The sequence below is a fragment of the Camelus dromedarius genome, chromosome 4 (assembly GCF_036321535.1).
Source record: "Camelus dromedarius isolate mCamDro1 chromosome 4, mCamDro1.pat, whole genome shotgun sequence".
NCBI classification, from domain to species: Eukaryota; Metazoa; Chordata; class Mammalia; order Artiodactyla; family Camelidae; genus Camelus; species Camelus dromedarius.
The window spans coordinates 36,199,494-36,224,387 of NC_087439.1; the positions used below are offsets into that span (position 1 = coordinate 36,199,494).

Sequence of the window (24,894 nt, forward strand, 5' to 3'; positions counted from 1 at the left end):
TGTGGAGGTTTTTTGTAATGAAATATTTTTCGTTAGCTAGGACTACCCATACCCAAACCCGTAAGCTATGTTAAAAGGTGGTATCACAATATTTCAAAATTTTAAAAGTAATTCCTTAATAATACAGACTAGAATATGCATTTCCTCACCTACTGCCTTTTTAGCATCCCGATATGAAATGCACAAAGTTGTTGTGAACTACCTTCAGATTGCACCAGTAAGGTCTCTGGTGGTACAGCCATTTCCTTCGGGCATTTTCCATGGTGGTTTTCCCACATGATATATAGAAGTAGTATTGTTTTGATTAAAATGAAATTCATCTTTAACTTCTTTCTTTTAAAATGAAATTCATTCGTGTTTTAAATTATATTTTAAATGTAACATGCATGATGGTAAAACATTAAAACTATGCAGGAAAATATAAAATGAGAAGTGAAAGTCTCAACCTCCTCTCCCCCCGTCCCACTCACCAGTTTGTGTCTTCCAGAATGTTTGATTATATATAAGTACATATGTTACATACAAATGTGCACACATTGTGTTTTCTCTTTTATGCTGAGGGGATTCTGTTATATAGATCTTCTATATTCCTTGTTCTTTTTTTTTTAACATGTCTGAGAGTTCCACTTCATTCTCTCAAGAGATGCCCAGGACCCCATTTTATAGATGTATTATAGTTTGTTTAATCACTTCTGTTAATGGACACTTAGTCCATTTCTCATTTTTAATAGTTTCTTATTTTTAGCTATTAGAGACAGGGATGCAACATGTATTATTCTCCCTGCACATTTACACATAGATACTAAGAAAACTGTGGGATCTATTTCTTGAAGTTGAATTGCTGAATCAAAATATAGGCATATTTTTTCATAAAGAAACTGTCAAATTGCCCCCAGGAAGACTTTAGAGATTTACATTTGCCACCCATAGTTTGAGCGTGCCTGTTCCCTACACCTTCACTGGCGCTGCATATTGTCAAAGTGTCTTCATCTTCACCAGTATGGCAGTTAAAAGGCTATATACCTCATTGTTGTAAGTAGCCTCTGTTGAGTTATGGCTGAGGTTGATGATTTCATATGTTTATCAGCCGATTTATTGCTTTTCTGCAAACTGCAAGTTCTTTTGTCTGTTTTTATAATTTGTAAAAGTTTTTTATACTTGAAATAAATTAACCCCTTGTAATACATTTCTCCAGGATTTTTCTCATTTAATACTTTGTCTTTGACTTTGATTTTGCTATTTCTTATTTACAGAAGTCTTTTAAGGTTTTTGTGTAGTAAAATTAATATCCTTTCCTTATGGCTTCTGGGAAAGGTAAAAGCCTTTCTGAGATTTTCTAATTGAATATTTTTGCACTAAGAATTAGTACTGAACTTGATTTTGAGCTCAAGAAACTTCCTTGTGGAGAAACCACCTCTTTCTCATTCAGCCATCAGAGGGGTATCCCTAGCTTAGATGTTTTCTGGCATGCCTCTGAAAGGATGCAGCAAAGTGAGGTAGGAATTATTTATGACATTCTGCCTCCAGAGGAAACCTTAAAAGATAAGTAGTTCTGAGAATTTCTGTTCCTGCGACCTGCATCCCCATATATGCGTACACCAGCGACGCAGAAATCTACGCCTGCAGTGGTGTAAAGAGGAAACCCAGGAAAGAGTAAGCACATACAGAACTGTCTCCATGTTTATTAACCCTGATGGCTCATCTCCTTTGATTTTAAAAAGTCTGCCTCTCTGACAATGCAGGTGCCAGTTAGACTTTTATGTTTCGGGGAGAAAAAAATTACCCCTAGCATATTATGGATTTTTTCCCCCTAGAAAACGGCAATCTTCAAAAGAAGAAAAGAATTTCTTAAAAATGTTCTAGGGAAGCTTTGTTTCCCATCAGCTCTCTACCTGCCCAATTATTCTGAATGTGGATCCTAATTTGTGAATTCCTTTCTTTTATTCTTATTTCAGAAAGTGATGTGCTTGTCATTTTGTTTGCTGTGGTTCTTGATTTCAAAGGAATAATAACCTGCTAATTGATAAGCCTAAAGCAGTAGTTTTTAGTGGATTCAGATGCTTGGCTATTTGGTGACCATAATTTAAATGATGATAAAATATATGTATGAATTACTTCCTTCCAAAGAAAAGATATGTCTGCCCTAAAATACTCATTTGAGTATAGCCATAGCACATCAGGAAAAGTTTGGAGAATAAAAAGAGTTCATATTTGGAAGGTAAATATATGTTTATTTCAGTATCTTAAAATACAAAGGTTTTAAATCACAAGGAATATATCATTGTAATAGGTAAACTAGTATGTATTTGTGGGATTGCAAATAGAAACTGGTGGTTGGATAAATAATACTGTGAACACCAGAGTTTTCCATTTATTTGGAGGGAGGTAAGGTTATCAAAAATCTGTGGAAATACTTCTGGAAAGATTATTTCAGATAACAATTACAGAACATATATCACTTGTCTTCCAGCTTAAAAAATACTAGCTTACAGTAGCTTTTCTACAAATAATCATTTAACTTAATCTATAGGGGCTGTGTAATTTTTAAAATATTAATCTATAGGACTGTGTGTTTTTGTTTTAATGCATGAGTAGGTAAACAAAAATAGTAACAGTCATTGTTACGTTATTCAGAAGGATTTTTAATATCAAGAAATTGCTACATCTCACTATAATTCTTAAGTTTTTTATTTCCCATTATAGTCTGTCACATACAGCAATTTTATCTCACTTAATTCTATCACCAGTGAATTGTTTACTGGATACTTTTTATAGTTCTGAGTGGTGTAAAGCTCATTTTGTTAACCTTTCTTGTGAAATTATAGTAAGTGTTCATGAAAGTTTTCATATTAAAATGCATTCCAGTGAAGACTCCAGCCAGATCCTTGCACAATAAGAATCTCACATTCTGAATGGGACAGAAGGCTTTGGTCCCATTTCACAAGTGGAGGTGGGGTGGGGACGAGGGGCACAGGGCGGGGCACGAGGCCTCGGGGGATCATCCAACTTCAGGAGCATCCAGGGTTCTGCTTGCCTCTGCCCAAGTGTGAGTGATCTTCAGAGTCTTACAGTGAACCAAGTGTCTGTGGCTCTGCTGAATGTTAAAATGACACCTCATACTGAGAAGATTACCAGGGATGAGGTGCTTTTATCCACCCACTTTATGTCACCGTTAAAAACAATGCCTACACTTTTGTTCAGGATAGTCATGGGCTCTGTAAAGAAATGGAGTTTATACGATGCTAAAAATGAAAAATCTGCCAGTAAATCAAAAGCTGAAATCTTCAAATGATAACTTACAATAGCAATCATAATATTGTCTTTAGAGTTACATGGGCTTCCCTGGACCCCTGGAGAGCTAACCTCCCTCTTTAACCTTGTATTTGTGGAGGGCTCTGTCCAGTTCAAGGTTTCTCCTACCACGTCTCATTGGTCCTTGAGAAATAGCTTTGTCCAGGGTTGGGTGTTCAGTGATAGAGCACACAGAGGGTTTCCTCTCAGCCTTACCAAGAAGTAGCTCTCTGAGAGGGATGAATCACATTTCCTTTAGGGCTCTGTTTCCTCGATTTTGAAATGGGAAGATTTGGCTGAATAATCTCCCAATTAAAAAGTTGTTTAAACCTGTGGTCTTCATTTTAGGAAATAGGAAGCCAGTAGCTGAAGCCCACATTTGTTCACTTAATTTCTCTCTATGTCACATTGCTGTCCAGGGTGGGTAGTAATCATTCATTTTAGAAGCTTTATGTATTAACTTTCTTGCTACTGCTCACTAAGCGACATGTAATTACCACTTGCATTCAGGCCCATTTGCTTTTAGTTGTGATATGATTAACTGAACTAACAGGATGTGAATGAGTGTATCTTTTTGTAATTTTATTTACTGTGTTGATTATTTGCAGTGTTTTTAAAAGCAGATACATGCTGACTAACTTCAGTTTGTGCTTCTTCTTGCTCATATTTGGAGTGTAACCTTAGCTGATATTGACAAAATTTACTTACTAATGATGACAAATCACAAATTCTGAGCATCACAATATAGAATATGCTGATTCACTTTTTTAAAGAAAATAAAACTTTTGGGTTTGCAGTCTGCATTATTTATTAACAATTAGAATGAAAGAGTATTTGAAATGATTTGATATTAATACACTAACTTTGTACTTTTCCTTCACGCTAGAAAGAAGGTAAACAAGAATCTGGTATGTGTGTTCCTTTGAAAACAACTGTTTTGTTTTAGTTGTGGTAACAAATAATAAAATAATACTTCATAAATCTTACTGGTTCACTAATAATATTTTAAATTTTGTAGCATAAAATCCAGTAAAAATCATGAATGAGTTAATTGAGACAAAGTTCAGAGCAGTTCTTGAACATCAGGCTTTCTAGGCACTGGTATGTAGGTGTTGTGTTAGGTGCTGGGATTTTAAGAGGCAGGGGACATGATGGCATTCTCTTTTGGGGCCCAATCATAAAAAAGCTTATAGTTGGGAATGAATTTCAGAGTATCGAATTGTTTAATAATTTCTTGTGTTTTTTTTTTAATTTACTTATATTTTGCTGCCAAGAGAAAGTCTTATTTTTAGAATGTATATAGCATCCTGTTCATATCTGGCATCCTTCTCTTGTATAACTCACGAGGTTTGGTGTTTAGACTCAGATCTGGTCCTGTTGATTAGGAGTTATTCCTTTAAACTCACCACAGTTTCCGCAATTCCTTAACGATGTAATTTTCCTGCCTCTAGGCTTACGGAGTTCCTATGCTAGTCAGCACAGCCAGCTTGGACAAGACCTTCGTTCAGCTGTGTCTCCCGACTTGCACATCACTCCTATATATGAGGGGAGGACCTATTACAGCCCAGTGTACCGCAGCCCAAACCACGGAACCGTGGAGCTCCAAGGATCACAGACAGCGCTGTACCACGCAGGCTCAGGTGGGCGTCAGCGCTGTTAGCTGGTTTCCCAATTTCACAGGCCCAAGAGTAGGAGGATTTTATTGAGATTGGGTTTCTTTTTAAAATGAGCTTATATTGCCCATTTGATTGTCAGATAAGCAGCTATATGAAAGCAGATCAATACGCAGTAAAACAGAAGTTCATTTAGTGCCTGATTATAGGCGACATATCTTTACCTTGGTTCAGTCTAATCAGTGAACATAGTGATGATACTTTAATTGACTAGTAAGTTTGTAGAGCTATAGATCTGACTCCTTGGGTTAGACGCATATCAGATATAGAAAGGAAGGCCTCTTTTGGAATATTTCCTTATAATTTTTGTTGCCTAGGACATGAATTTAGGGAAAAATCCCTGCGTGAGCTGTTTGGCTTATCTTTGATTTAGCACATGTGTAGCCCAGGTGTATTTGGTATTACTCTTTTTTAGATAGTGGATTTCCTCTGAATACTCAAGTGATAGAGTACGAAATAAATATTCCTTGTGATGGACTCAGTCTGGGACAGAACGCAGCGATGGCATTTATAAACATCGGGAGCTAGTGCGTCTCTCCCTTGTACTTGTCACTCCCGGAAGCTGTAGCCTGTGGCCACAGGACCTGCCAGACTGTGCTGCAGGTCTGGCGCACGGAGTCTCAAGGTGCTCTCTCTTTAAAAAGAAAACAGATGCAAAAGAGGTAGTACAGGCTTATTAACATGCCCATAAATGAACTCCTGGTAGCAGTGATAACCCCCTAAAGTAGCACAGCTCTAGGAGACATACCTCACAGAATACCACAAGGGAGCAGGCTGAGTTTGAATTGCTTCTTGCCAAAAACTGACAATTCTGTCCACTGAGGTATTTTTTTTTCCTAATAGAATGTACCAATTTTTAATGGATGTTAGTGAAGAAATATTTCACCTGTTATGCTCTGTAAACTGAAGAATTTCTTTAATAGGATTAAGAAGTAATGTTAAAATATTTTAATTGCAGGAAGAATATGTATACAATCATTGGAAAAATACCTCCTGCAATAGTTCAGAAAGAAATGTTAAATACAGTGTACCTGTACCTTTATACAGTAATTTTAGGGAGTGGCTATAGAAGAATTTGATATCTGTCTTCTTTCTTGTGATATGTATCTTCCAGTGTTATCAAAATCCATAGGTTTATAAATAAAAGTATATCAAAATAAGTAACCTATATACACTGTCTAAAGTTTGATGGTTTCAGTTATCTACACATTTGAATAAATTTGTATAAACTTGAATAAATATCTCTTTGGTTGTTGCTAAAATGAAATTACGAAGTTTTGCGATTTATTTCTAAGATTAGTTTAATTATTTCCTATATTTTGCTTGCAGTTTTGTTGTTGATCTTACTTGTACTACTATGTTAGCAGATTTATTGTTTCATTCTTGTTTTTTCCTGCTAATAAAATTGACATAAATATTATTTGTGTATGTTAAAAACTTCAGCACCCATTCTGTCACTAAGGAGCTAGATTGGTAGGACCTAAAAGTAAGCAACTTGTATCATTGTTAAAAACTATAATCCTTAAAATAGAAAATATTTTGACTTTGGAAAGTTATCACCTGGCAGAGAACCTTCTAATCTTTTTTAAAATGTTGACTTTCTAGTAGGTGTTGGAAATCTGCAAAGGACGTCCAGCCAACGAAGTACCCTTACATACCAAAGAAATAATTATGCTCTGAACACAACAGCTACCTACGCGGAGCCCTACAGGCCAATACAGTACCGAGTGCAGGAGTGCAGTTACAACAGGCTTCAGCCCGCAGCGCCGGCGGACGATGGCACCACGAGATCCCCGTCGATAGACAGCATTCAGAAGGACCCCAGGCAAGTACTGCCGACAAGTCTCCAGAGTGCTGCCGTAGCTCCGGGCCAACCATTTCCTTCATTCCAACCTTTGTCCAAGTCACTGTGTGTATTACAATACCGATAACTCCTTACTTCTCATATTTCCAGTTGTCTTCCAGCACGGTGGGTCACTGAGATTAATTTCATTTTAAAGATAGGTTCCTTCTTTCCAGGCTTTAGTAATAAAGTTAGAGAACATGCAGGTCTGTGTGAGTGTCTGCATCCATCGTTGAAATGCTTCACCAAGGCAACTACCTGGGACGGCCTCTTAGTCTGAACTACACAGAGGATTGTAAAGGCTCATTTTATACCTGTTCCTTCATCCTGGCTGACTTCTTAGATGATGGCTTCAGAAAATGCATATGGTTGTTTTAAACTGGGAAAGACTAATGCCATGTACGTTTTTGATCATATTGGTCAATGCTGTGTTGGGCTTTTATTAACTAGGTCCTTTGAAAAGCTTTCTGCCATTTAGGGGAAAATAGTTCACAAGCAATTCTCATGTCTCATAAGCCAAAAATATTTGGCAATTAATAGACATTTCTCCTTTTAATTTTATTTGGCCCTGTAGAAAACATATTTTATTAAGACAAGTATGAGTCATTTAGTAATTGATTGATTTGGAAAAACTAGCCTCATCTTTAATGAAAGCCATTTGAAATACTCAGGAAATAAATAAATTTAGAAACTAAGAGAATTTCAGCTTCTGAAAGAATGAAATTGTTAAATTTTAAGCAGCTTGAGAATTATTTTAAGGCATATATTAGCAAGATTTCATTCACTCATCGCCCGCAAATAGTAGTTTCACTGAAAAATTGTTATTATTATCAATTCATTTTTAGCAACCTACCATCTTACTCTAATGAATGTGATTTAAAAGCATGAGTGAGGCTTTGGTTATTAAAACAAAATAAGGTACTTTTGAGTGGATTACGAAGTCCAGTGCCCCGCTAAAACCACTCCACTTCTTCACTCTTTTGCCTTAAATTCTTTACAGTTTATATGTACTTTTGGTTCTGCTATTCCTATTTGCTACCCTTCTGTCATTTTCAGGATTTTTAAAAATAATTTCTCTAATAGCACCTCCAAATCAGAAGTATTTTTACATGATTCCGCTTTTTTAAATTCTCAAAATAACAAAATCCTAGGGCGTCCCTATAGATACAGAAATTCTCAAAAGGGTTTTGAATTGTAGGTAATTTAGACCATACCTAGACTGATCCTGAAGAGAAAAGAACAGCTACCCAGAAAAGCAGTGAAGCGCGATTAGAGCTTTGCATTTAATATGCATTCCTGGAGACTTTAGTTTTGCACTCTCACAGAAGCTTGTTCACAGTAAACAAGGATTTCATGTCTGATAATATCCTTCAGTTATTCATAGTATGATAATTTCATAGTCTAATGCATAACATTGTTAGTGCCAGCTTTGATTATGTAAAACTTTACTGATAATGCATTTTGTAAGATGAATAAATGATTATCTTATAATAACAGGTGCATTTATTCTAGTTGAAACTGGAATCCAAGTGAATTTAAAGTTTGAATATTCAAGCCAAAATAAAAAGCTCGTAACAATTACTTAATTTTTAGTTTTAAAATAGCAATTTTAGTATTTTTATTCACATCTAAACCTACTTTATCATTAATTATGTGTTATAGTTAGCCTGAAAATCCTTGTAAGACTGAAGAAGTTATTGATGTTTTCTACATAAAAAGAAATGTATGAGTTTTTTTTTAACAGTTGTTTGGTTTGGAAGCAGAATTTATTAATAGTACAAATAATTCATCTGAAGCAAGTAGCAAGGTACTTCCTATGAAAAGTGGCAGTGTCTGAAAGAATGACAGCATCCACAGTGTTCTTTTTGAGCAGGGCTTCGGCTCTGACATTGAACAGAATAATTCCATTTACCATCCCCTTGACTTTATGTTGTCAAATATTTTACTTCTACATAGATTACAAAACCCATAATTCAGTGTTGTTATTTTTACTGTAATCAGTTGTCTTTTAACAAAATTAAGCTATGTTAAAAAGATAGTCTATATATTCACCTACATACTTATTTATAATTCTCTTCATGTCTTCCTATTAATTCTAGTTTCTATCCCTATTCATTTCCCTTCAGCCTGAGGAACTTTCTTTCGCCTTTCTTGTGTTGCATGTCTGCTGGCAATACATTCTCTCAGCTTTAATTTATCTATGTTTTTATCTTACTCAGTTTTAAAGGATAGTTTGGCTGGATATAAAATTCAGGATGTGGCAAATAACAAAATTACTGACAAGTGTTTTTGATCCTGTCACAGTTGGTTTTGTTCTTTGTTAGGACAGATCTGTTTCCCATTTATTTCACTCACACATGGCCCTTACTCTGTGGCATGGTTCTTACTCCTAAACATGGCCTTTGTGGACACTAAATGCTGAGGTTATCAGTGAGGTCTGCACTGTGACTGGGCTGCAAATCCAGTGTCACCTCGTGTATGTTCAGCTCTCGTTCCAGCAGCAGCCACTTTTCCCCAGACTTACATGTGCCTGCATATGTACAGCCCAGGGCTCAGCTCAGGACTTGTGAGTGATCCTTGTACTGGTAGAATCTCCTCTACGTAACTCTCTCCTCTCCAGGATCCTGCTCTGCAAATTTTGACCTCTTTGGCATCTCCAAGTCCAGTCTTTACCCCTCAGTTCACTAAGACCATTATGCCCATTTGGACTCAGCTTCTTGTGCTGTGATCCAAAAAGTGCACTGAGGCAGAAAGCCAAGTGAATATGAGGTTCCCAGGGTGATGCCCCCTGCCCTGCCCTTCAAGGATTACATTTTTGTGTTACTTATTGTCTGGAGCCTGAAAACTGTTTCCTCATACATTTAGTCCAGTTTAATGGTTGTTTATGGTGGGAAGGCAAAGTCCAGTACCAGTTACTGTGTTATGGTTCAAAACAGAAGTCTGGGCTTAGGTTTTGATGAAGTAAATCTTGGCAGGCATTGATGCCACTTGGCCAGCCCATGAATTGATAGCAGTCTTTCCAGGATAAATTTTTGCTGAATATCAAGGTTGGAGTTATGCCAGCCAAGCCCAACTGCCCATCTCCAGCTGGAGCCTCCCCTTCGTGCTGTCTGGCTCCAGTGGCACTCAAGGATGCCAGGAAATCTTGACCATCCCAATGCCATTTAAAAATGACAAAAATATGTATTTGTGATGATTGGGTCATCAGGGAAAGATAAAATCATACTCCTTGCAGTCTGTTGATTGTATCGTAGATTTATATAATAGGCTTTAGACAGATTTTCATCAGAAGTAGTTAACATGGTTTCAGTGCATAAAAGGAAATCTACACTTATTACAGAGAATGCACCTACTTAGTATAGTTCACTTTTCAGGGATGATGAATATTAAAACATCTGATCGTAATTCAAAGCATGTAAAACACTGTAATGTACATCATCACAATTTAATCATCAGAGCCAGCCTAAGAGGAAGTTAGAAATGACAGTTTTTTTATTCCTATTTTACAGTTGGGGAACCTGAAGGTCTAAATAACCAACTGGTTTTCAGAATCACATGGCAGTTGAAGGACTTGGAACTTAACCATAGGCAGTCTAACTCTAAATGCTGTGCTTTTTCTGCTCCATTATCCCGCCTTTCTTGGCATTTGTGGTTTTCTCAATGCCCATTAATGACATTATCACCCAGTCTGTCCCCCAAGCCAGAAATTGCTATCTCACTTGACTTCAGTTTTCAGTAGATCATCTGGCTGCCATGCAGAGCAGACAGGGGAGAGGGTGATATTTGAAGCAGAGAGAAAGTGTAGGAGGCGTAATGGAGAGAGGGATGGATTTGGTTTGTATTAAATATTTTAGAGATAGTCAACAGAGCTTGCTGATGGATTGGATGAGAAGGATAAGAGAAAGAGAAATATCAAGGATGGTTCTATTTTATTTTGACCACATCTAAGGATAGTGGCTAGTCTCCTTGCCACCAGCCGTTATCTCCCTACACGGAAATGTAACCGTGTTGCTTTCTCTCACTCTCCAGCTTTAAAACCTCCATCAGCTTTCTGTTCCTTGTGTGTGGAGAAAACATAGACCACTAACCTCCACTGCTTAGTTACTAGCCCTCGGTTCCTTTCTGTGGATATCTAATGTTATCTGATAGTGCCTACCTCATGGGACAGCAGTCAGGTAAATGAGGTTAATACCTAAAAAGGTCTTGGCATAACACCTGACACAGATAAACTCAGTAAGTAATAACTCTGTTATTGATATGAAAACTAAACTTTTTTAGTTTGACATACAAGACCCTGTACATAAAATCATGTCTTTTTCCATGTTTTTATCTCTGGCACCTGCTGGGGCACCTGTAGCAGAGTAAGAATGCACTAGTGGTGATCTGAATGTGTGTGTTCAGGTATGGAGAGGCCTTCGCCTTTGTAGTAGACGACCCAGTGATTACGTGGAGCCTTCCCAGACCAGGAGGAACCCTGGACCTTTGAAAACTGGGCAACAGAAGTATCACTGGGTCATTCAAAGATTTTTGCAAAAGGTTTATTCAGGATTAATTCATTTTTGACTAACGGTTTACTTTATCCTGTTACCACAGTCTGCAGATGTGTTGCTTTGGGAACCATTTGTAAGAAGCTGATCTTTACCTAACATAAGCATAAATTCACATTTAATAAGGATTCCAAATAGTGAGCCAGTCAAATGACATCAGAAAATTCTGACAATGTGAAGTTACCTTAAAAAAAGGTAGTATAACAGTATGTAAATGTATTTAGTAGCACGATTATACACTTACTGTACGTGAAATGGGGTAGCATAGGGAGTGGCAGCACAGACTGAAGGCAAATGCTTGATCTACTGTTGACTAGCTGGGTGACTTTAGGCAAGTTGCTTAGCCTTTCTGCTTCAACGTCCACATCTGTAAGCTATAAGAATAAATGAATTAATAGGCATAAAGTACCTAGAATAGTGCCTGGCACAGAATAGGTGCTCATATATTACGTACTATTTCATAATGTAAATCTTTGAAAAAAAATTCTGTACATGCAAATGCACATCTGACATCTGCTTGCATGTGTAGGAAAAAAAGACCAGCAGGAAATGTCAGCAATGGTTTTCTCTGGATATAGAATTACTGAAAAAAAGTTTTTATAATATATTTTTATGTTTCTTTTATCAAGAGCAACCATATATATTCAGTTACTTAAAAATTGTCAGGCACACATTTCCAGTAGCCTTTCTTCCTCCCTGCTCGGGCCTGCCATCTCCCCCAGCTGAAATTCACGTGAGCCCTGCACCTGCAGGCTCTACATAGGTAGAAAGGCGTAAAATTAGAATCAGGAGGAGGAAAACAAGAATGGAAAAGTTACTCACATTAAGAACCTCCTTTGTTCCCCTGAATCATTCTATGTACCCTGATTTCTTTAAGATCCTAAGCATCTGAGCCTCTGCATATATTCATCAGCAGAAAAAAATTATTTATGTATGTATGTATATTGTAGGATTTTTGTACCATCCAATTGTGGCCTCAGCTGAGGTTTTTTTTTTTCTGACAAATGTTTCATTCTGTATATTGGTAAAACGGGAATCTTCCTTTATGAAGCCATGTTTTCCTCATGCAGGGAGTTTGCCTGGCGTGATCCCGAGCTCCCTGAAGTCATTCACATGCTGCAGCACCAGTTCCCGTCGGTTCAGGCAAACGCGGCAGCCTACCTGCAGCACCTGTGCTTTGGCGACAACAAAGTGAAGATGGAGGTACAGGACCAGCGGCCGGGATGCCGGCGTCGGCTGGGTGGGGATAGAGCGGTGCCTTTCCCTTTAGCCGCTGCGTGCTTAAGAAATGACCAGATGCAATCTAGAGACCCCTTTAAAGGGGTATTTTGATACTAGTTACTCTTTTATTCTTTTTAGTTAAGAACTTATTCATTTCCGCATTTCTCAGGGAAAACTAGGAGGAGTATATTTCTTAGAGTGCGTTTAGCATTTTCAAATCTTTTGTCCTTTCATTAGCTTATTACAAAACATAAAACAAGATCAACTTAACTTGCATTTTTAAAGTATTTTCTAAAACTCTATTACATAAAAATTACTGTGTGTACTAGTGTACACACATGTATTTTATGAGATACTGGTCAAAATCGGTGCCAACAGACAAGTAAAGTTACAGAGGATTTATAACTGTTACTAATACTGAACATGTATGAATATTCTATTTCAGATTTTAAGGTTTCTTGGCATTTGTAGAAACACAGTCACTGATTTAACACTTTAGGCTTTTTTCCCTCTGCAGTGTCACATAGAACATTAGGGGTTTTCATCACTTTAATATTCAGAACAACACACAGTTATAGACCTAAAGGTGGATGCAGGAAATAAAGCACAGAAATATTCTCATAATGTGCTAATAAAGTGACACATAGAAGAAGATTGAGGGAGAGTAGCCTGGAGAAACAATTCTGAAAACCAAATGGCTCCAGTAAAAATACCTTCCTGTGTTGTCTTTGACCCCGCATACAGCTTTGTTGTGTGTTTGTTGGTTTCCCTCAGAGGTGACAGCATAACCCCTGCGTGCGCTCAGAGGGTTGGAGTATGGCCGTGCTCCCTGCACGTGACCTTTAATCCATCTCGATCTCCCTTCCCTTCTTTAAGCCATGAACCCATGATAAGAGATTCATCTTGGAGCATGTCCTTAAAAATTTATAAAATGTGTTATTTAGAATAAAAAGTAACCTTTTGAAATGACCTGGAGTTGTCTGTTTTCCATCATCTTTCCCTCACAGACATTTGTTTGATCACTGATTTGATTCATCACGTGTCACTTAGTCCTGGTCCCTAATTTTTTATTCTAGGTGTGCAGGTTAGGGGGAATCAAGCATCTGGTCGACCTTTTGGACCACAGAGTTTTAGAAGTTCAGAAGAATGCTTGTGGTGCCCTCCGAAACCTTGTTTTTGGCAAGTCTACAGATGAAAATAAAATAGCAATGAAGAATGTTGGTGGGATACCTGCCTTGTTGCGACTGTTGAGAAAATCTGTTGATGCAGAAGTAAGGGAGCTGGTCACAGGTGGGTAAAAAATGTGATCTTGTCTCAAAGGAAATGTTGAAAACCATCTATCTAGACTCTGCCCTTGTACAGTGGTGTTATGAAGGACTTGGAGGTTCTAGCTAAGAAGTGATGATACAGCGCTCACAACTGACACAGGCTGCATGTGAGTTAATCTGATGACTCAGGTCTTGTAGTGCTGCAGAGTCATCTCTACTAGTGTCATTTACTGTATCTGCTAATGCGTAAGTATCAGCTAACAGATGTCTTGTTCACAGACGGCTGAATATGTCATTTTTTATTACATATTCTTTGTTTTAAACAGACTGGATCCCCTTCATTATGAAAACAAACTGTACGTAGTGGATTGGCTACCTTCCCCTCTGTTCAGCCAGAGTCTGAATACCTGTTAGTAACTCAGATGCTTTTCTAGGTACTGGAGGCGTAGAGATGAAAGAACTCAGTCCCTGCCCTCAAGTAGCACTTTGACTCTGAAGGAACACAAGTGGTTCAGTGAATGTCAGTGAAAAGTGCAGGCGCCAGGACTCAGTAGATGTTGCATTGGGAGCATGGCGGATGGGCAGGGAAGTTCCCTATCAGTGTGAAACCAAAGCTGTCCTAAAGGATGAGGCATTAGCTGGTAGACAGGGGAAACGTTTGCAGTCACACGCAGAGGCTCAGAGACAGCATGGGATACGGGGTGGGAGCTACCGGCAGGAGGAGGATGCTAAAGGAGACAAGACCACATAGAAACGCAGGCCTGGTTTGGGGAACTCGTGTGAGGGTTGTGCCCCACGCGCAGTGGGAGTGGCTACAGGACATGGCATGGCCGGTTTGGTCTTTTAAATGCACCCTTCCAGCAGGCAGCGGGTCAGGGATTGACTTGAAATAGAGGAGCCTGGCAACTGGGAGGCCTACAAGGAGGTCAGGAGTCTAGAGATAGCAGCTTGAACTCTACCAGCGGTAGAAAGAAGGGTGGGCAGTGGAGAAGAGGGAGCTGTGGGAGAAATATTTCACAGCCAGAGCATGATGGTTCAGTGTGGGGAGTGAGATTCCCAGAGGAACCAAATGATGCTTTTTCTTGAGGTCAAGATGAAAGAACTATTCTGCAGGAGGGTGAATTAATGACCTTTTTATAATTAGGGGGAAATACCAAGTGTTCATTAGGAAAACAGTTAAATAAATGACAGTATGTCTGCACAGTGAAGCCACATGTAAGGGTTAAAACAGGTGCATTAGAGTTATCTGTAGCAACAGATAAATCTCTAGAAACATTTGGAGAATGATAAGCCCAGTGTGGTACTGTGGTGTAAGTTTTAAATATTCAGGTTGAGGCCGTAGTTTATTTTTTGATACAGGCACATGCAATAAAGGTAAAATTTTTCACTGGTATGCTAAAAGACAGATTCAGGGTGGTGGTTACCTTTTCAAGGTACAGATGGAGAAAGGGGGATTGGTGGTTATAATTCAGCTCTGTTTCTTTAAAAAAGAAAGATAAATCTGAAACAAGTAAGACAGCATGTTAATATAGTTGACCCTTGAACAACATGGGGGTTGGGGGTGCCAGCCCTCCGTCTAGGTAGTTCCTCTGTATCCTGGTTCCACATCCATGGGTTCAGCCAACCACCAGGGGTGCAGTTCTGTGTATTTACTATGGAAAACAATCCGTGTGTAAGTGGGCCTGTGCATTTCAAACCCCTATTGCTCAAAGGTCAACTGTATTTAGCAAAGCTAGGGGTGGTGGACACCTGGGTGTTTGTTTTATATTTGCTATGCTATTTTTCATGCTTGAGATACTTAATTTTTAAAAATTTTAACAACAATTTTGTGAAAATTAATCCCGTTCTCCACTGGCTTCCAGTGTGAAATCAGAGCTGTGGTTCTGTCAGCTGTAATTCAGTGACAGTTGGGAATGTAGCAGACCATCTCAAATCTAATATTTAATTAAGGGGAATCAGCTTTCTTTTTTTTTTAATATTTTATTTATTTATTGTTGTATTTATTTTATTTTGGTAGCGGCGGAGGCAATTAGGTTTGTTTTTAGAGGAGGTACTGAGAATTGAACCCAGGACCTTGTGCATGCTAAGCATGCACTCTACTACTTGAGCTATACCCTCCCTTAAGGGGAATCAGCTTTCTTATAAGGTATTCATGTTCGAAATAAGTACACCATACTTCAAATAAGGTATGAAATTTACATACTAAAAGTAAATACACTTTATGTATAATCTTAAACTCCAGAATGGATTGTCTGCCCCAGTGTAGTTTGAATATTAATGCTTTAACACATCTAAATTACATATTGATTTCTTAGTATGTACTCCCTCTTTCTAAAATGCTTTTAAGACATCAGACCCTCTCACACCAAAAAATAAATGATTTACATTTACATACGTAAGTATTCTGTGTGTGTGTATAAAATGAAATTAGAAAAAGCTAAATAGAATTAAGGAAAAAAGATTATAAACATATCCGATCTGGAAGTTAACACAATCCCTGTGATTACACCCCAACATTTGTCTTAAGCTCCCTGTTAGGGAGGCACAGAGAAGACAGTCTATGAGCGCATTCTTCCCTCGCTTGATGTTTCTTTCCCATCACTTTGAACTTCCTGTGTAACATTGGAGTGTTTTCTCCCAGTAACACACCCGTGCAGCCAGCAAGGCTGCAGAGTGATGTGTGCCAGCTCCCCGAGGGGTCTGCGGCAATCCAGGGACAACCTGACCTTGGAAGCACAGCCTCTCCTCAGACTTGGTTCTCGTTTAACTAGGCAGATCTATCACGACTTGTTTCGTACATCCTTACCGTGAGCTTTTTTTGCTTCTTCTGTCATAATTTCTCAAAGGAGGAGTAAGTCTTAGCTGGATTTTTGTTTCTGAGGTTTTATCCTTGGGAGAAACTGTTACAGTGCCTTTCCTGAATTGAGCTCAAGGAATTTGTGTGATTTAGTAATAAACAAGAAGTAAAGTACATGAAAGTTCGGTGATTTCTTTTTCATTTTAGAATAAATCAAATTAATTAGAAGTAGAGCCAGACTTGATACTAAGGGCTTTCATGCACTTATTTACCAGGTGCATACTCTGGATGTGAGAGCTGATTTAGATGCTTTACTCCATATTTCATCCTTTCTGTGTGGGTACAGTACTAAGTTGCTGAGAGCACAAGATGTTTTAAGACATGGACCTTGACCTTGAAAGGCGGATGTGAGTTTTCCTAATTGAAAAAGCTACTCCCCTAATTGTATCACTTCCAGTGTAAAACTAGCAACAAACTCTGATATTTCTTTTTTGGAAACAGCTGCCAGTACCTTTTAGACTTTTTTTGAAGTATTTTGTGGGCCATACTTACAGGGTAGGGAATATTAAGAACTGCTTTATAACTCTGTATTTTTACCTCTAACGATTTACACTGATATGTGGACTGATTGCTTATGAAATGCTCTCTCCAAAACCAGTCTTTGCTTTGGAATGGGAGTTGTAAAAATATATAAAGGAATTAGACTAGAATACTTCAGAATTGAGTTTCCAGTTTCAAAATGCTAAATGTCAGCCCAAGTTTGATTTGTATATAAACATTACCTACCTGATATGAAATTACCAAGTCATGATACAAATCTAGCAGAGTTGCTTGGGGCGGGGGTGGTGGGGTGTGTATTACATGTATACATATATTTATAGGTTAAGATTTATGGAGACATGAAAAATTATTCACATTTCTGAATTCCAGAATTTAGTGGTACCAGCTTTAACTGATACCAGTAATATTTTAAGAGCAACTAATCCCTTGATATGTTTTAAAGAATGACAACATCAAGAAATCCCTGAGTTCTTTCATTAATTGTTACTTAAACCAAATACTCAGAAGCTGTCTTTAAATCGTAGAATCACAAGGTTGGAGGGGACCTCAGAATTCATTTTGCCCAATCAGCCATCCAATTTATGAAGCCCTTGTACAGCTTTCACACACAAGTAGCCACCCCACCCACCATGTGCTTGAATCCACAGGGATGGGGAGCCCATTACTTCATGGGGTTAAGACTGAGCAGCAGGGTTATCCAGAAGGCAAGAAGATAGGCCCTCAGGAACGCATTTTGCCTAGGGGTAGCCCCATTAGTCCTAAATCCAGCCTCCCAGACATCTTACCAGTAAAGTGTGTCCCAGTCTGAACCATTTTCAGCAAACCATGTCTGCTCCACACGTGGGCAGCAGGGAGCTGGGTGACCACGTCACCCAGCATTTCCTATCAGCTGCCCATCTCCTAGAAGACCCCCTTTGAAAAACAGAACATTATCCTTCCAAATTTTATTGCTCTACCAGCATCTCCACAAAATACTACGGCCCTGGCCAACCTTGAGGGTGCTTGGCCTTGGTAGGTTTGGCCTAAGAGTTCTTCTGTGTAAATTGTAGTCAGCTTAGGATCATGAAACGTTAGAGCATGATGAACTGTTGTGTTCAAAATAATGTATTATTTGAAGAAGTTACACTTCCCTTGAAACTAGGTATTCTGTTGTTCTTAATATTAAGTAATTCAACCTAGTTATTAATCCAAAGCCTTTTCTTCTAGTCTCCTTTGTTTCAGTTTGGCATTTTTAATGTACTTAAATGAAGAAATTTTAGCTATTCTTTTAAAAAGATGCCTTTAAATGCATTAAATGTAATAACTGCCCAGCGCCTGCATTTTTGGCCACATCTTTATTTGCAGGGGGAAAAAAAGAAAAAATACTTTTGGCCAAGTATATTTTCCCAAGACAGTATGCCTGTCATTGTTAATTAAAATAGTTCTCTAATGTGTAACATGATTCTTGTGTTTTCTTCATTGTGTTGAACACTTTCCAGGTTGAAACCTAATGAGCTTTTCTTCCAGTAATTGCTGATATGTATAGGTGCTTGGGTGAGGTTTTTTATTATCAAGATACTTTCTGCCTTTATTGTGCTGAAACCTGAAAGCTGCAAGAAGTATGGTTGTTCCCCAGTTGGGTTATAAAACGAATGTCTGCTAGACCACAAACTATGGATGGAAAGCGGGAACATCTTGTCACTAGAAAAGATATGTTGAACTCATTTGTTCAAGATAATTAAATAGTGTTTCTAAGCTACAATATATGAGTTTCAAGTTATTGAGCATCCTGAAAGCATCATTTTTTTAAACTGTAGAAATTGAAGATATCACATCGAATCTAGAGGCATGCCTTTTAATGTACCAGATGTCCCAAAATTTATCACACTTCTGTTGCCCCCATTAACACTGGTGTTAAATACCAGAAAGTAGCCTTTGAATAATAATGGACTTTGTTTAAATGACTGCTATATTCACATTCCTTCCAGTTTAGCAAGTGATTATTCATCCATATGGCTAAGTAAAATATTTCCACATTGTTTATTTTAAAATTTTTGGATGCCCGTGATGGCTTCCAGACACTATGAAGGACATGAAATTAGGCATATTGCCTTCCTGATCATTAGCTCCATATTTCTAATTAGACAGTAAATTAGTAAGAACATGATAGTCGTGCACCAATGAAGGGTAGATGGGCCAGGCGAAAGTTTAGCAAACAGCAGGACGTCCTGTAAAGAGCCAGAGCTTAACAGGCACGCATTCAGCCTTTTGGACTGTTACGTGCCGCAACAGGATGAAATAATTACTAAACATGTCCCCTTGGCCTAATTACTGTGCCTTCAGAACAGTCATTTATTCTCTGGTCCAGAGAGGAGTTGGCCTACTATTTTCTGTCCTGCTTTTTGTGGGCCCGCAGAGCTGTCAGGAGCCGCCTGGGTAGTTTTCAGAAATCCAGCAACACCTCCTCCCAATTCCCAGCCCAAGTCAGTAGGAGCCTTACCACTGGCCCACTTTGTAAAATAATAGCAACAGAAACGTGCACTCTTACTTACTGAACATCGCCAACCGTAAAAATTAGTCATGAGAAATAAAATGACAAAGGTTTTATTGGTAATAAGACAAAAATAGTTTTTGATAAATGAGACAACTACTTAATTCAGAGTCATACAACTTGGAGCTGGAAAAGGCCCTTAAAGAATCTTCTATTCTGCCCCCCATATTACAAGATGAGAAACTGGGGTGCAGAGAGATTGAGTCCCGAGGCTGGGTTCCTGACATGCAGGCTGCAGCCCTCCCTTCCTTGCCCCTGCTCATGCTGGCCCGGCTCCAGGCCACCAAGAAGTGCAAGGCAGCCCTGAGATCTGGGGGTGCAAATGCCCGTTTTCACCTGTCATTTCCCTTATTCTTTCAAATTACCACTAAAAAGGGAAAAGAAAAAAATTGCCACAGTATCTCCTTTACTCCCAGAATTTCACCTAGGAGTATAGAAAAGTACTGTTGAACTTGGTCATTAGCACAGCAACCGCAAACTACACGTGAAATGTGATTTTAGTCTTGTGAATATTTCAAGATTTATAGTCAGAGGGTGAAAAGATTTGACCTTTTCAGGGGAATGTGACTTCCTATTCTGTGTGCAGGCCTCTGAATGCTGAGCAAGATGAGGTGGTAGAATGGGGAGCACTTCGAGTTCCCTGTAGAATTCAGGTGCCCAGACTGGGCAGGATGGGGTTCCTCAGCACAGGACAGGCCCCACAGTAACACTCCCTCAGGGCACGTCAGTGTGAGAAAGATGACTTAATTCTTAAAAAAGATGCCCAAGAGACCTCGCCCAGGTTCCTCAGGGACTTTGCAGTTTCTGAGTCTGTCTGATGTCCGGGGCTTAGGGCTGGAGGCATTTCTGTCTCTAAGCTGCTTCTGCTGGGCCCAGACAGCCGGGGGGAGCTTTAATGCAGTTACAAATGAAGAAGCACGTGCCTGGAACACACAAAAGTCAGCTGTGGAACCTACAGCTTCAAGGATGTTTCCCAGGGAAATCTCTGTGATAGTGTAAATGACCCAGAGACCGAAGTGGCCTGATGAACAGCCAGGATGGCCGGACCACTGCCCGCGCTGCCACCTCTGCATCAGAGTGGTTCCCTCAGGAGGATGTCCCCTCATGTGACCTGCTCACATTTGTAACCTCGCCTTCACAGAGAGAATCGTCCTTTACGTCCCTTCTGGACAGTTCTCAGTCAGCATTCTTAACTGTAAGCTGATTTATTTTTGGTGGAAATACCTTTCCAGGGAATGTAGGACTGTATGCCTACATGATGTCATTAATTCCCCCAGACCTACCCATGAAGTTGGGAAATTACCTAGATAAGAAAGAACATGGTGAAATGCAAATGTGGATCTTTAGAAACTGATAGATCTTTTCAAAGATGCTGTGATCCACCTTTGTACCTGAAAAGTCACAGAAACACAGACTAACCCTTGTGTTCTTTAAAGACTCTAAAGGTCTATCTGTGTGCTTCGGCTGGGGAAAAGGTTAAACAGAAGGAGCAGCCCCCTTCAAATTGAATATGTAGGCTGGGCCCCCACCGTGGGCAGCGTCTGCAGCTAGCACGGGTCTTCAGTCCCACACAGCCCCCTCCTGGGCAGCCTCCTTCCCGCAGATCAGCTGAGCCCTCATTCACAGCTGCTGCGGAAACCAGAGGTCATGGGCACAGTGACCACAGCTGGGCCTGAGCTGGCGTTCCCATGCCTGGCATGGAGTATGCGTCAGCTGTGCAGGTGAACAAGGCACGCCCACCAGGCCTCCCTGTGGGACCCAGCCCTCGGGGCAGCTGCCCACCACTCAGGAGGCCAGCCCTGCCAGCCAGCCAGCGGGTAGCAGAGCCTAGCCTGGGGCGGGGGTGCAGAGAGAAGAAAGCCCGGAGGGGCGCCGGTAGGCCAGGACCAGGACTGCATGAGATGGTAGGGTCTTGGGAACCCTGGGAATGATTATACACCACCATGGCTTGTTTTCCTCGGAGCTTATCCAGAGAAAGGCATTCCTATAATTGAAGACAGTACTTTTGTCCCACTCTCACAATAATTGCTTTCTCTTTGTTTCAATTTCTTTTCAGTTTCATAATTTATTCAGAGCATTCCAGTCCTGGTGGAAAGTTTGAGTCACTTACCTAAAGCCACAAATGATAGCCACTTCTTCTCATGCTACTTTTTTCGCATGCAACCCCTTCTTCAATGATTTCCTCATATCTGTTAAGGGCACCATATTCTCACATGGGCCAAGCTGTTGGCTCATCTTTGACGTCCCCGTCAGCTTGCATCAGGCTCCATATTCTCATCACAGGCACTCTTCTTTCCTCTTTGCCTTCGCATCCCCTCCACACTCCTTCAGGTCCTCATCACATGCTCCTTAAACTGCCGTCTTGGGACATAGGCTGTGCCCCTCTCCTGGTCCGTCAGCCTCTTCGGCATCCCTGGGATTACTCCTGTCCCTCCTGCATTCCACACCTTCCCACCCACCAGTCCAGACCTGCAGCCCCTGTCCCTGCCTCCCCTTCTGGACCCACCGCAGCCTCAAGCTTCCTCTTCTCCTGCTCCTTCCAGCCGGGAGGGCGCCCCCTGCCCCTGCCCGCTTCTCCCTGGCCTCTGCCCCTTCCCTTCCAGCTCAAATGCTGTGGTCCCCAGTTCTACACTGAGGCAGAGGTTCCCCTGCTCAGAAAAACATCCTTAGAGAGGCAGCATGGTATCGGGAGTGAGTATGGGCTTTGGAGTCAGATCAACTTGCTTCCTCCCGGCTCTGTGACCCCAGGCAGATCCCCTCGCCGGGTGCCAACTCCCCAGTGATCAGCACAGTACCTGCCTGCTGCTCCGAGTTTTTGTGGAGTTCGTGGCGTGAGATGAACAAGTGTCTCTACCAGCACTTTCTAGTGGAAGTGTAAATGCAGTACATGGGTCATTCTAAACTTCCTAGGAGCCACATTAAAAAGGAAAAAAAAAATTGGTGGCTATTTCAATAGTGTAGTTTGTTTAAGCCAGTAGTTCTAAAATATCACTTCAACTTGTAAGCAATATGAAAACTATTAGTGAGATGTTTTACATTCACTTTCTTCATAGCAGGTCTTTGTAATCCAGTGTGTATTTTACACTTACAGCATATCTCAGTTTGGACCAGCTGCATTTCAGGTGCTCAGGAGCCACATGCAGTTGGTGGTTACTATATCGGACAGTGCAGGCTTAGGCTGTGCTTGGCTGTAAGTAACATATCTAAAAAGCATGAGATACAGAGCTTTAATGGCCACAGTGGGCAGAGATGAAGGTGGCCATATTGTAAAGGGGTATAGTAGCCATTGCATCTTGTCATTGCTCTCTGCCCAACAGAAAGTCACAGAGGTTTGTAAAAACCCTGCTGGGTTAGGGGAGAGTTTGGGGGCAGCTGGAGAGAGAAGAAATAGAGATGCGTTTTCACTCGCTCCCGAGTGTTTCAGCCAGAGACCTTCTCAGGAACCGCTCTGGAGGCCTGTGCAAGGAGCAGGCAGGCGCCCTGGGTTCAGAGGCCCACATTCCTGCCTTGTTATCCACAGACTGCAGGTTTACGAGATGCACACACACACTTGGACCCTCGTATGCAATCTGCCACCTTGATGTTTTATATTTTCATTTTTAGTCCAATATTTCTACCCCCATTTTTCAAGAATGCTTGCAGGGTGGGTATACAGGACACCAGCCTGTTGCAAGGAGCCCAAAGATGCAAAAGAGCTGGGAGGGGATGAACATATATACCAGGCGGTGATCTGACCCCCAGAGAGCTGAAGCATGACAGTGGCTTGTCAGGATGCTTGTTCTGTGCCAGGGACGGTGGGGCCAAGACCTCGTCGCCTCCCATTTAATGCTCTTCACACCGTGAAGGCTTGGGTGCCTCGAGGACATCTCACAAAAGAGCACGACTGAAACAAGAACGTCAAGAACAGACACTGAGCAGGAGGCCAACTCATGAAATAAAATGCAGGGGCATGTCCATTGGTGATATTTGAAGAAGAACTAAAATACTTTGGGGGCTGTTGGGTTTTTTTTTCCCTTTTTTGCAGTGTTCATGAACATTTATGTTGTTGAGTTTTTTTATTTTGTGTGTTTTTTTTTTTGATAATTAGGAAACAGTATACATTGAACATTATATAAAAATTAGTGAGTTCAGATTTCTTTCATATCAGAAAGAAAAACAATTGCATAGGCTGTAATGTATGCTACAAGAGAAATAGCGTTTTCCAAATATTGTCTGGTTGGTTTTTAGTGTCCTTTAAGAAATACATTTTTCAAATGGTGCTATTATTTTAATTAATCAAGTAAAATCAGTCTCTAATTTAACTATCAAATTATCATTTGGCTGTTAGAATAGCTATAAAGCTAGTTTTAAATGTGAGCACTTTGAAAATTCTGCAGCCTAGGATTTATGTGAAATGGTATTTTAATTACTTCATTCATTCTTTGTGGGGAAAATGAACTTTCATCCCTTATGGCAGTATTTCATTGTGCCTATCGGTTGCTCATAATTATGTGTACTTTTTCCTGTGGTAGAGAATAAGCAGTGTTTTCTACAATAGTGTGCATGAAATTCCCTAATATATTCTAAATTAGTTTGTGTGTATATATTCTTAGTTCTCACAACAAATAGCTAATTGCTTTAAATTAAAGAAAAACCTCAAGCTTCCTAAACCGAATTATAGTTTATTTTTAACTTTCTCTTTGGGAACCAAGAGACGGTGGAGAGTGCTGCTGAGTATTTTTGAAGCAAATTTTGCATTAGGCTATCACGGAGGTTGATCATGTTGATGGAGAATGCTAATCCTTCAGCTCTCTATTTCTCATCAGTCTTGCTACACGTGGGAGTTGGTCTATTTTCTATTCATTACTTACTGCTCTAAGAACATTCTTCCTGACCCATTAAATGAAGCCCTAGACAGTCTAAGTGGAGAGAACATTGTTTTATTACTGCTTTAGTGAAGCAGGTGCACACAGGTATTATTAGTTGGTCTCCAGAATGGTGCTTTTTACTTTGAGTAGAAAAACCAAATTAATCATTCCATAGCTGGGGCTTTTAAATTTAATTGAACCTTCTTCATCCTTTATTGGTTGATCAGAACCAGTTGTTTTAACTTTCCATAACCTTTATGTTTGAAATAGAACATGGGAAGAAAAACCAGTGTCTTGAGACTTGCTTTGATATTTG

At 39.8% G+C, this 24,894-nt stretch overlaps 1 protein-coding gene across 14 annotated transcripts in view; it reads left to right on the top strand.

The window, feature by feature from the left end:
• The window catches only part of PKP4 (plakophilin 4), a 210,150-nt gene that overhangs the window by 158,663 nt on the left and 26,593 nt on the right, over positions 1–24,894 (top strand). For 11 of the 14 annotated variants that reach the window (XM_064484801.1, XM_064484802.1, XM_064484803.1 and 8 more), the window contains 4 exons: positions 4,743–4,931; positions 6,570–6,793; positions 12,429–12,557; positions 13,652–13,865. In XM_064484801.1, the coding sequence (XP_064340871.1) occupies positions 4,743–4,931; positions 6,570–6,793; positions 12,429–12,557; positions 13,652–13,865 (756 nt within the window). The remainder of the gene's footprint in view (positions 1–4,742; positions 4,932–6,569; positions 6,794–12,428; positions 12,558–13,651; positions 13,866–24,894) is intronic. The other 3 variants (XM_064484798.1, XM_064484805.1, XM_064484800.1) reach the window with 1 other exon arrangement.